At 40.2% G+C, this 12,433-nt stretch overlaps 1 protein-coding gene and 1 pseudogene across 2 annotated transcripts in view; both read right to left on the bottom strand.

Moving 5' to 3' along the window:
- Positions 1 to 5,492: 5,492 nt before the first annotated feature.
- Positions 5,493 to 6,928, bottom strand: LOC147640398 (uncharacterized; annotated as a pseudogene). The gene is made up of 2 exons (XR_015262987.1): positions 6,836 to 6,928; positions 5,493 to 6,622 (listed from the first exon to the last, which is right to left on the bottom strand). The product of XR_015262987.1 is annotated as an uncharacterized LOC147640398 (transcript).
- A 311-nt stretch (positions 6,929 to 7,239) lies between these two features.
- The window catches only part of LOC147640397 (uncharacterized), a 10,984-nt gene continuing 5,790 nt past the window's right edge, over positions 7,240 to 12,433 (bottom strand). Inside the window, exons 3-4 of the mRNA XM_086825256.1 lie at positions 7,484 to 7,740; positions 7,240 to 7,382 (exon numbers count right to left, since the gene is read on the bottom strand). Of these exons, the coding sequence (XP_086681382.1) occupies positions 7,240 to 7,382; positions 7,484 to 7,715 (375 nt within the window). The 5' untranslated portion in view covers positions 7,716 to 7,740. The remainder of the gene's footprint in view (positions 7,383 to 7,483; positions 7,741 to 12,433) is intronic.

The following is a 12,433-nucleotide window of genomic DNA, read 5'->3' as shown; positions in this document are numbered from 1 at the left end:
GGAGAATAGTAAGTGATCGAGATCCCAAGTTCACGTCAGGATTCTGGACTGCATTTTTCGAAGCAGTAGGAACTTTCTTGGATCTCAGCATAGCTTACCACCCCGAGACCGATGGTCAAACAGAAAGGGTGAACCAAGTAATCGAAGATATACTTCAGTCATGCTGTGGTAAGAAACCCAAGAAGTGGCTAAGCTGTCTGCACCTAGTCGAGTTCGCCTACAATGCCTCTTATAACCGAAGCATCGGGATGAGCCCTTTCAAAGCTCTGTATGGACAAGACTGCCTAACACCATTAACTTGGTCCAACCCATTGATTAGGATCGAGATGTCCAGACAGATGCTTGACGACGACATGGAGCAGTAGATGCAACCAATCCGCAAAGATTTAAGAGCTATCTAGGATAGACAGAAGCAGTATGCAGATAAGAAGAGGTCATACAGAAAGTTCGAAGAAGCAGATATGGTCTTCATTCGTGTACGTCCCAAAAGAAATTCTCTATCTCTTGGGAAGTAGAAGAAGTTATCCCCCAAATAGTGTGGACCATATCTGATTACAAAGAAAGTAGGTGACTTAGCCTATGAACTTCTTCTGTCTCCTCATCTCAAAGTACATAATGTATTTCATGTCATCTTACTTAAGAAGTATGTACCGAGCCCGAATCATGTGCTTAATGATGACATGGAAGGAAACATGAAGGAGGACACAAAAGAGGAGGCATGTGTGGCATTATTGTATGACTTTTCTCCCTTAGGGTATGAGTTTATAGAGGCAAGAAAGCATAGGTACTTACCCTCTCTACTTCTTACATGCTTTTCCTCGCTGCACGCAAAAGAGCTTGTTTGATTAGTTGTCTCATGAAGTTTAGATTCAGAAGAGAAGCATAGATCTTGTTTGCTATTTGTACTTAAGGAATTTAGCTTTATTCCTGAGCATTTCACGGTGTTTTGAAACTTTTTGAAAGCTTGTCATGTTAGGTGATGGTCTCTTGCAGGAATTTAAGATGGTTGTTTTTTAGTTTTTTGTTTGCGCTGGCTCAGCTACATGTCTTAGTATAGTAGAATGGTCTCTTGCAGGAATTTAAGATGGTTGTTTTTTAGTTTTTTGTTTGCTCGTATAGTAGAATGATCTGCATGTTTGTGCATGAATTTTGCACATGATTGTACAACATGTGCGCGCGCGCACACAGATGCACATGTTGTGTGTGCATACACACATACTCTTATTCCTGGTGTTGCAAGATCTAAGCATTTCCTGAACAGAAGGGTTATTCTTTGAACCATGAGGAGGATCCGTGTGCGTCAATGTTGCCCTTGTTGTTTAAGTTGACTTGGCTCGGTGCTACGCTCATTAACTGTATTTAAATATTGGCCACCAATTTTTTTTGATTGGAGGCCTTGATGATGACTAATTGGAGACGGGCGATCAGAACTGATGCCATGTCGATCGTCTTTGAGAGCATTGCCTAAAAGGCTCCTTTACTCTGACTGTTCTAATTACATATATTTTACTCTCTTGTATTTATGAATTGAGTTGTTATTGTAAGTTTATGTTGTGACTAGATGCATATGTTCTTTTTCTCCACACTTTGAATGGGGGCCTTCTAAAAGTTGATTCCTCTACATAGCCTCTTGTTTGATACATGCACATGCTTTTGGCTACTCTTCAGGCTGAGGGCATTATGTTGATGGTTGGCTATCAGTAGTCTTCTATTTGATGGTGTCGCAGCACACATATGTCTAAAGTCTGTTTTTGCGTGTGGTACTCCAATCAGATGTGTATTATCCCATACTTTCATACCTGTATAAACTATGGTTTCATAACAGTATCATATCGGACCTGAAGTATTGTGTTATAGTGTATGATGTCTAAATGGCAGTCTCTCAATTCTCATTGTAACTTTACAAACCTGAGTTTTAATGACACTGTGTAGGAGTGATCGTTTTTTATCATTTTCGTTTTTCAAATTTTAATATCAAACTTTTACTAATCTTCAGTTAGATTCTACAATGTAGGTGTAAATGTTTAATCCCCTTTGGCAAAGACTTATGTTTTTTTTTGTTCTGGGCCTAGAGTCATGCTTCAAAACTTCATACTTGCATGGGTTGCTAGGTCAACGAGGTTTTCAAGAATTGTGTTATGTAAGCTTGAGCACAAAGAGTACTCTTGATCATATTGAGTTTCTATTCGGAGATTGTGTAATCTAGATTAGTGGGTGGGGAGAGAGACTTGTAAACAATTGTACACATGGTTGTAAGCAATATTAAAATTTTTTGTTAATATTGTGCTATGAGATGGCATATATTTGGCTTTTGAAAATGTCTCTTCAATATTGCTAGAGAGTGTGCACATCATTGCGTGAAAGAAATGTTGATGTGAATGGAGGAAAGCAATTAATTGTTCACGGGTCCTAGGGTCATAGTATATCTCATGTTTATGTTGTAAACTTCTAGCAAATGTATTAATTGAAGCAATGATAGAAATGCAAAGAATATTACACCTTCAATTTAGATGGTAAACAAGCATGTGTTCTTCACTTATCTTTGAGTGCCATCAAGTTGGAGTAGGGGAGAGAATGAGCAGTTTTACAACCAAGGTGGATCTATGGCTCTTGTGTTTTTGTCTCGGGTCCCAATATGTCGTGTGTGTGTGTGTGTATGGAGAGAGAGAGAGAGAGAGAGAGAGAGAGAGAAATTTATCATTCTCGGTATGCAGCAACTTAGCAGCACCAACACCAGCAAGAGCCAAGCCTTGTCATCTACAGAGACAGAGTACCGGGCTGCTTGTTGCAAGGTTGTGTGGCTGGAGAGATTGCTTGGCAAGAGTGGGTCTCCACAGAAGGAACCCACAGTCATCCAGTGCGATAACCAGAGCTGTATAGCTATTGCTTGGAACCCGATCTTCCATGCCCGGACCAAGCACATAGAGATACAGTATCACTTTGTTCTTGAGAAGATTTTGGCTGGTGACATCTTGCTTGTTTATTGTTCAATGAAGGACAATGCGGCAGACCTCTTCACGAAGTCTCTACCTCAAGCTATGCTCCGACAGCACTCCAGGTCACAAGGGTTGGTTCCACATCCTGGATATGATGTAACCTTTTGGTCTCATAGGTCATTTTGGCCTTTTGAAGACGTTAATACAACTCTCTCTCTCTCTCTCTCTCTCTCTCTCTCCACACACACACACACACAACATATTGGGACCCGAGACAAAAACACAAGAGCCATAGATCCACCTTGGTAGTACAACTGCTCATTCTCTCCCCTACTCCAACTTGATGGCACTCAAAGATAAGTGAAGAACACATGCTTGTTTACCATCTAAATTGAAGGTGTAATATTCTTTGCATTTCTATCATTGCTTCAATTAATACATTTGCTAGAAGTTTACAACATAAACATGAGATATACTATGACCCTAGGACCCGTGAACAATTAATTGCTTTCCTCCATTCACATCAACATTTCTTTCACGCAATGATGTGCACACTCTCTAGCAATATTATGAAGAGACAATTTCAAAAGCCAAATATATGCCATCTCATAGCACAATATTAACAAAAATTGTTAATATTGTTTACAACCATGTGTACAATTGTTTACAAGTCTCTCTCCCCGCTAATCCAGATTACACAATCTCCGAATAGAAACTCAATATGATCAAGAGTACTCTTTGAGCTCAAGCTTACATAACACAATTCTTGAAAACCTTGAGCTTGTTCGCTGACCTAGCAACCCATGCAAGTATGAAGTTTTGAAGTATGACTCTAGACCCAGAACAAAAAAAACATAAGTCTTTGTCAAAGGGGATTAAACATTTACACCTACATTGCAGAATCTAACTGAAGATTAGTAAAAGTTTGATATTGAAATTTGAAAAACGAAAATGATAAAAAGCGATTCCTTCTACACACTGTCATTAAAACTCAGGTTTGTAAAGTTACAATAATGAGAATTGAGAGACTGCCATTTAGACATCATACACTATAACACAATACTTCAGGTTCGATATGAAATTGTTATGAAACCATAGTTTATACAGGTATAGAAGTATGGGATAATACACATCTGATTGGAGTACCACACGCAAAAACAGACTTTAGACATATGTGTACTGCGACACCGTCAAATAGAAGACTACTGATAGCCAACCATCAACATAATGCCCTCAGCCTAAAGAGTAGCCAAAAGCATGTGCATGTATCAAACAAGAGGCTATGTAGAGGAATCAACTTTTAGAAGGCCCCCATTCAAAGTCTGGAGAAAAAGAACATATGCATCCACTCACAACATAAACTTACAATAACAACTCAAATCATAAATACAAGAGAGTTATATGTAATTAGAACAGTCACAGAGTAAAGGAGCCTTTTAGGCAATGCTCTCGGAGACGATCGACATGGCATCAGTTCTGTCCGCCCGTCTCCAATAGTCATCATCAAGGCCTCCAATCAAAAAAAATTGGTGGCCAATATTTAAATGCAGTTAACGAGTGCAGCACCGAGCCAAGCCAACTTAAACAACAAGGGCAACATGCCAAGCCAACTTAAACAACAAGGGCAACATTGACGCACACGGATCCTCCTCATGGTTCAAAGAATAACCCTTCTGTTTAGGCAATGCTTAGATCTTGCAACACCAGGAATAAGAGTATGTGTGTATGCACACACAACATGTGCGTTTGTGTGTACACACGCGCACATGTTGTACAATCATGTGCAAAATTCATGCAAAAACATGCAGATCGTTCTACTATACGAGCAAACAAAAAACTAAAAAACAACCATCTTAAATTCCTGCAAGAGACCATTCTACTATACGAAGACAGGTAGCTGAGCCAGAGCAAACAAAAAACAAAAAAACAACCATCTTAAATTCCTGCAAGAGACCATCACCTAACATGACAAGCTTTCAAAAAGTTTCGAAACACCGTGAAATGCTCAGGAATAAAGATAAATTCCTTAAGTACAAACAGCAAACAAGATCTCTGCTTCTCTTCTGAATCTAAACTTTATGAGACAACTAATCAAACAAGCTCTTTTGCATGCAGCGAGGAAAAGCATGTAAGAAGTAGAGAGGGTAAGTACCTGCCTCTATAAACTCATACCCAAAGGGAGCAAAGTCATACAATAATGCTAGTTAATTTCACACATGCCTCCTCTTTTGTGTCCTCCTTCCTGTTTCCTTCCATGTCATCCATATCACACCTCCCTTGTCTTCATCCTTTGCCTTGTCATCACCCTCTTGATCCTCTCCCTTGTCATCATCTTTTCCCATCTGGCCCTCCTCTTCATGCTCTCCCATCTCGTCCTCTATGAATGGCTTGACATTGTATCCCATAGGGATCATGTCAAGTAACAAATCCTGTTCGCAACCAGCATCCTTAAATATGTCCTCACAAGTCCTAAAGAGCTGCAGCAACTTAGGAAGAACATTTGCATCTCGCATATTCTTCGACCGAAGGTGCTTGAAGGAAGAAAGGCCATAGGCCACTACAGTGTTATGATTGACTTTAACATCAGGCTTCCCTCTGTGGCCAATTTGGAAAAAAAATTCTGCACAGGAATCTGCCCTTGTATCATCCTGAAGATCTTCTATTTCTCGGTTGAAGGACCGCTCATTCCTCTGGTTTTTGATCTGTCCTAGTATGCTGCCCAGAGTGGCCTCCCATATCGTATCACATGTGTAGGATCTGTGCTTACATCATATCATCCTCACTGCTGCTAGCCTGGGCAAGAATATCACTCTTTCCAATCAAATAAATGGGATGGTAGACAAGGAAAGGGTGAGCCAATCTCACACGTGCACTTGCATCTTCGTCTGCTGCTGCTGCTGCTGCTAGGTCTGCCACTTTTCTATCAGTGCCCAGCACTAGACTGAAAAAGCTGCTGCCTCTCGGGATACTTCTTAATGACCTCCTGAACTTCGTAAAATTGTCACCTAGCTCTCTTGCTTCGTCTACACACAAAAGAAGCCACTTATTCTCCAGCTTCTTTATGTCTTCCTTGAAGAACTGCTCATACTTTTCTTCATCCCATTCTGGAAATTCTGAAGATCTGAGAATTTGCTGGAACTGATTGAATATTTCAGTTTGGAGGGACTGTCCTTTCTCCTGTGCCTGTATCCATGCTTCACATGTCATGTCAGTATGCTGATTGAAGACTGCCATGATGCTAGCAACAAGTGCCACAAAGGTTTTCTCACTGGATTGTGGGTTCTGCATAATGTCTGCTAGCTGCTCAGTGCGTCTCGGGAACCCAGTCTGCTCCTTTCCCATGCATGATATGTAAAAAAACATAGAACTCCTTCCGCCACAGCTCGCAAATCAATCTTGACTTGCCCCATCCGCTGCTTTGAACCAAAGCAACCAGCGGCGCATACCTCTCATTGCGGTTCCATGAACTGGCATAATCCTGCAACTGCTGAGCCACATGGGTAAGTGCCTTCTCTGGAGCGACGTACTGAGTATCCCAGGCACGCTTTGCAGCCTCCATGTCCTGATCCCAGATCTTCTGCTGAAGCAAAGCATCCTTATCCTTTCGCTTGACAGCAGGGAAAAGGCCCAGAACATCGCCATAGGTTTGGCAGTTTGCTAAGCGTTCCAGACAAGATCTTGGATCGCTGCAATCCACAGACTCCAAGTCAAGTCTTATACCCAATAATAAACTTCGCAAAGCTCTCCTGATCTTTGGTGATTTCTGCTCTCTCAGGCTCAGAATTTAAAATAAAATCTATGAATCTAAGGTTGATTTTATCAGCTTCGTTGTACCCTGGGAGAAGCGTCGCCATGGCTTCAAAACCCTAGAACGGCGGACAAGGGGCGATTTAACAAACCTCACACAGCATGAATGACAGCCGCATATGCCGGAGACGATGATCTTCCACAGGTTGTTTCGACAATAGGAGCCCGCCCTTGTTCCCTCGAAATATCCAGTATCTTCTCATATAATCAATCCCCCTCTTTAGAATAATAAAAGACTAGTATTGGACCCGCGCGTTGCTACGGCGGCGGCAGGTAGAGTTCTAGAAAAAATAAACTCAGTTTCCCCAATTTAGATCATGTTTTAAGTAAACACAATACATTATTTCAAGTGACTTCATATATACATATCTCAAAATAGCATCCATGTCTCGTAGATTTATGGCGAAAACAAAAATATCATAGTAATGTAGCATGCGAAGATGCAAAAAAGGACCAATATTACATATTCTCAAAATGCACCACAAAATACGTATTCTCAGCCAGTGATGTCAGAATCAACAAATTGAATTCTTCTCTTGTGAGAAGGATCATTCAATTGTCTCCTCATCACAATACGCTCTCTATTGTAAAGCGGTGATCCATCCCGCACATGCTCTACTATCGATGAATGCAAAGGACCTGCACAAACGAAACAATGATAAATCAAATCTGCACATAACGACACATCGATAAATAAAATCTCAAAAAATCTTATAATAGAAAAACATAATCAAAATTACCTCGTACAATAGAACATCGAGTGGATGGTACATGAGGAGCTCTAGTATAAAACGCATAACGAATACCAATGGTCATGATGGATGTAAGAAACAACCACTCATCGGGTACTGAATACCCCTCAAATGATGCAAAGCATCTGTCCATCTCTCTCCAAAACAAATAGACACCCCACTCCTCATCAGGAACACCAATCCCGTACATCTCGATGCCTTCGTCGATAACTCTTACCATAAACGTATCAATGTCATGTAATATCCTAAAATCAAAGCATAACAAATAGGTTATACAATTATTTATATATAGGTTCAAAAAATATTCATACAATGCCTAATAATTACACTTATACTTACCCATCCCTATAAGCATCAATCATAATCCCTGCTACGTGACCTGCAGTAATAGGAGCTGACCATAGCGGTGGCTCTGTACAGATAGACATTAGTATAGAATGTTATGTTCCATACTTTGTAATCAAGAAAAGTTAAGCAAATATAGAGAATAACTCACCTACTATCCTCGACAAAGGCATGTCTAATGTAAAGGTAATCTTAGACATGTCTGTCAAAACATAAACAACAAAAATAGGTACTTTTACCATGGACAAATATGTATAAAAAAAGAAATCACAACAAAATTAATCAAATTGCAGAACTTAAATAAGAAACCTGACTTGTCACTTTGAAGTCATCAAGATCTCCTTATAAACAATATTGTTTGTTGTAGGTGTATAACTTTGAAGATCATCAAATGAACACTCCACATTAGCATTATCCTCAAGTAACACCTTCACAGCATGAGGAGACCGTGCTCGTGATAACGCGACATACAGTTGTCCATGAGTAAACACTGGAGTCACCAAATACAACCCCAAGACATTTAGGGTTTGGCCTTGTGATTTGTTTATTGACATGCCAAATGCCAGCCGGACGGGAAACTGTCTCCGCCTCATGGTGAATGGTAGTTGGGCCTCGCTGCATATAAAGGTAATCCGTAGAAGAAATACTCTTTCGCCAACTTTAGTACCAGTGATGATTTCAGTCTCCAAGACTTTAGAGTGAAAGGCCTTACATATCATCCGTGTACCATTACAGAGTCCACGTCTTGGATCCAAGTTACGAAGTAAAATAACAGGAGCTTCTAACTTTAAAACCAAGCAGTGAGGTGGATATCCGCCCCGAAGGTCGATTGTGTTCAAAAATTCTGTGGAATATAGGAATGAATTTTCATCATTTTCAAGAATTGAATCTGCACTGAAATATTGCTTAGGCTCACCAGGCATTGCATCCAAAGCTGTCTTATTCACAATATCCACTTGACTGTTTATCGGAGCAAGAATAGCACGCTCACTAAAGTATGAAGCATATGTCGTAGTGATAGCCAATTCAAAGTATACCCAATGTACCAAGTCTTTAAGAGTCGATCTTTGCAAGACCATATTACTGTCACCATCGTATTATCATCGCTACAATCCACTCCATTCTCAATATTCATGACCCACTGTTTAAACTCATTGCATCCATTAGTATTGCTTAATTGAATACGCATATTTTCAGTTAACTTTAGAACTTTGATAGAGTTCCATAGAAAGGAACGACACAATGCTGCATTAACAATATCCTCACGTCTTCCCTTCATAATAACAGGCAAGATTTGTCTAAAATCTCCTCCCATTAATACAACCTTTCCACCAAATGGCTTATCTGAGAATAATACATCTTGTAAGCTCCTATCCAATGCTTCAAAAGCATAACGATGAATCATTGGAGCCTCATCCCAAATAATGAGCTTACAAACTCTCAAAACCTCAGCAAGTTGTCCATGTACAGGGATTTTGCAAGTTGAAGAATTGTTTAGCTCCAGAGGTATCTTGAATCTAGAATGTGCAGTACGTCCATTCGCCAAGAGTAAAGAAACAATACCTGACGATGCAGTGGCCAAAGCAACATACCCTTGTCCATGTACTCGCGCAAGCAAGCAATTATACAAATAGGTCTTGCCCGATCCCCCCGGACCATCTAGGAAAAAAATGTCACCTGCATCTGTCGCAATTGCATGCATTACAGCATTGAAAGCAACACGCTGGCTATCTGTTAATGTTGATATAGCACTTGATAGATTATATTGTTCCACAGTATCAAAAGATCTCTCTTCCAAAAGCAATGTATTTTCACCCAAGACTTCCAAATCAGTTCTGTTTAGTTCAGGCATTCCTTCAAAATCTACCAATGTCCGTCTCTGAGCACCAAGAGTTTCTTCTAAATGTAGTAGTGCATGAGTTTCAGCTAATTGTTCAATACCAATAAACTGACCCCTGCTTCTCGATAACTGGTATAGAAAATCTTCTATCATTTCTTCTCGAAATCTCTTCCACAATATTCCTGGACAGGAAGGCTTACAAAATAGCAATATAGTACCAAAAAGATATCTCAATTGCAAGGCATTTTGCATAGATGATGCTTCCTCCATACATGCAACCCATTCAGAATCATCTTCCAGTATTCCTCTGGCAATGCAAGCTGCCTTGAAAGAAGGATAGATGTGACCATTGAGCGAACGCAAATCTTCAAATGACTTAGATCCTTTACATATTGTAAGAAGTAGGCGAACATAGTTGCCTCACCTGCCAAAGGAGCTACAAAGTACATGCGCCCTATAGTGTTTCCAATCTTTCTTTTGGTCCATTTCTTCAACCTGGAGTTCCAAACCCATTGTTGAGGGAAATCACTATACAATGTATTGTTTGCTTCAGGATGTTGTTGATTACAAGTAAACCATTCAGTCATAGTAGTCTTGCCTACATTTTTCCTCTGAAAAACATCTGCAATATTATCATCATCTCTGAAGATAACATTATGACCCCCATCTAAGTGTACCTGCAACCGTTGCACATTAGGCTTCTCATTGTGTAAATCATACTCAAAGAGTCTCCAACATGCCTCTGATGCAGAGACGTAACGTGCATCCAAATACCTCTGAATCTCATCGACTACGCAAGCAGCATTAACATCCCCACCTTGTACAGTGCTAAATCTTATTGTTGCTCTGTCATGCCCCTTGTATATGTACTTGCAAAGATATTTCACTGCTGCTATTGTTGAGCATATTTCCACATTTACATGAGCATTATATGTGACTGAAAGATAAGGGTTATATGGCACAACCCATCTATTATCAACATTACACTTTTTCAATGCCACAGTTCTTCCATCATTTCGACGCATATACACGGGGTAACCACTCTCATCCACAGTAGTCTCTTGTGCAAAAGCTCGTGGATAGTTCCTTGTGCATTTCCCTTTATCCATACAAATTGCACTTGGATTGAATGGCCCACAGGGCCCATGGATATTGCAATGCAACACGACATCATGCAGAGCAGGAAACATTTGCTTGTCAAGCAATTCGGCACATACTAATCTGTCATAGTCTTGGAGAGTCTTAGGAACTCAATGATACTCACATATCCAATCACCTTACCAAAGAGCTCCTTCTTCACGATATTTTTCATCATATCTGAATGTTTTTGGTGAAATACTCTAGTAGTCAAATCAGGCCGATCACATGCACTTTGCCCCGGGAGTAAAGCATCTAATACCTCTGGCCACTTTGGGTTACAGGTGAAAGTAATGAATAAATCGGGCTTACCCTTTGAACGAACAATTGCCATGGCATCCTGATAAAGTTGATACATTTGTCGTGGCCCACTAGTAAAACTGGAAGGTAACACTATTCTACTTCCCACTGTCCTTCCTGCAATACCACTTCCACTTTCTTCCACGTGAAGCATGTCTGCTAAACCACTATAAACCTCTGAACGTAAACTTTTTAAATTATGGCGTAGCCAAGATAATCGTGACTCTTCAACACTGCAAAGGCATCAACCATAAACTGTTGCAACAACCTTCCACCACGTAGCAAGCATGCATTTGTATCTGGGCAAAATTGCAATCGATAAGCATAGTATTGTCGTTGAGGCACACAATGACCATTTCTCAATGCACTCACTTGTGCATCAGCATAAGGGATTCTCAAGTGCCATCCATCCTCCCCTCTTGGAAATAACATGACGTACAAAAGAGGCATATAGCACCTATGCAAATTAGAGATGTGTTTGCATGTGCCTTCTCGAGTATGCAATAAAATATCACGACGACCAACATTATGATCATCACCTTGACCAATCATGATACCAGCAATCTCGGAAGCTGTTGGCATTGAGTACTGCCTAGATGTGGATTTCGTCTCACATATAGTCATTTTCAAATCCAAACTTGGATTGTCACTCAACATTCTTCCCACATACTTAAAAGCTTGTGCAAATGGATTAGAAGTGTGCATCATCAATTGAAGTGCTTCTAGGGTTGTGGATTCCAATCCATTCATGACACCTAGTCGATTTTGTAATTCGTGCTCATTATCAAACACATACAACTGTGCAAACTGTGGCTTAGGATTGTACATATTATTGGGGACCAAGGACCCAATCCGATGATAAACAGTCCCATGCACCTTGAAAGTATAGACACTACTATTGTGAAAGAGAGAGTCATCTATTTGTGCACCCAATGATGAAAAAGCCAACACACTATTATAAGCCCTGATGTTTTCTCAAAATTTTTTACTTGTAGTGTCACTACCAATCAAAAGAGACCTTAATGGCTCAGGTGGTTCAGCAAGTGAAGGAATAGACACACGCCCATGTTTACAACAATATTTGCCAAGAACCTGTCCACAACTCATCTTCTTTTCACTTGCCCATAACTGTGCTCCACAAAACCGACACTCATGTGTCATCCCTCCTAATGAGTGACTTAAAGTGCACGAATATACCAAAGGCCAAGTAGCTGCATGTGTACCTTGTACGGGCGGGAGTTCATGGAGGATAGACAAAATCCCTCCCTTTCTTTTTTCAAATACATAAGAGGGAATTTCTTCAATACTCTCCCTTC

This window comes from Cibotium barometz, chromosome 3, assembly GCF_041138505.1.
Source record: "Cibotium barometz isolate CiBa-2024 chromosome 3, ASM4113850v1, whole genome shotgun sequence".
Lineage (NCBI taxonomy): Eukaryota > Viridiplantae > Streptophyta > Polypodiopsida > Cyatheales > Cibotiaceae > Cibotium > Cibotium barometz.
Note: the sequence above shows the minus strand (reverse complement) of the source record. Positions and strands in the feature narration are given on the sequence as shown.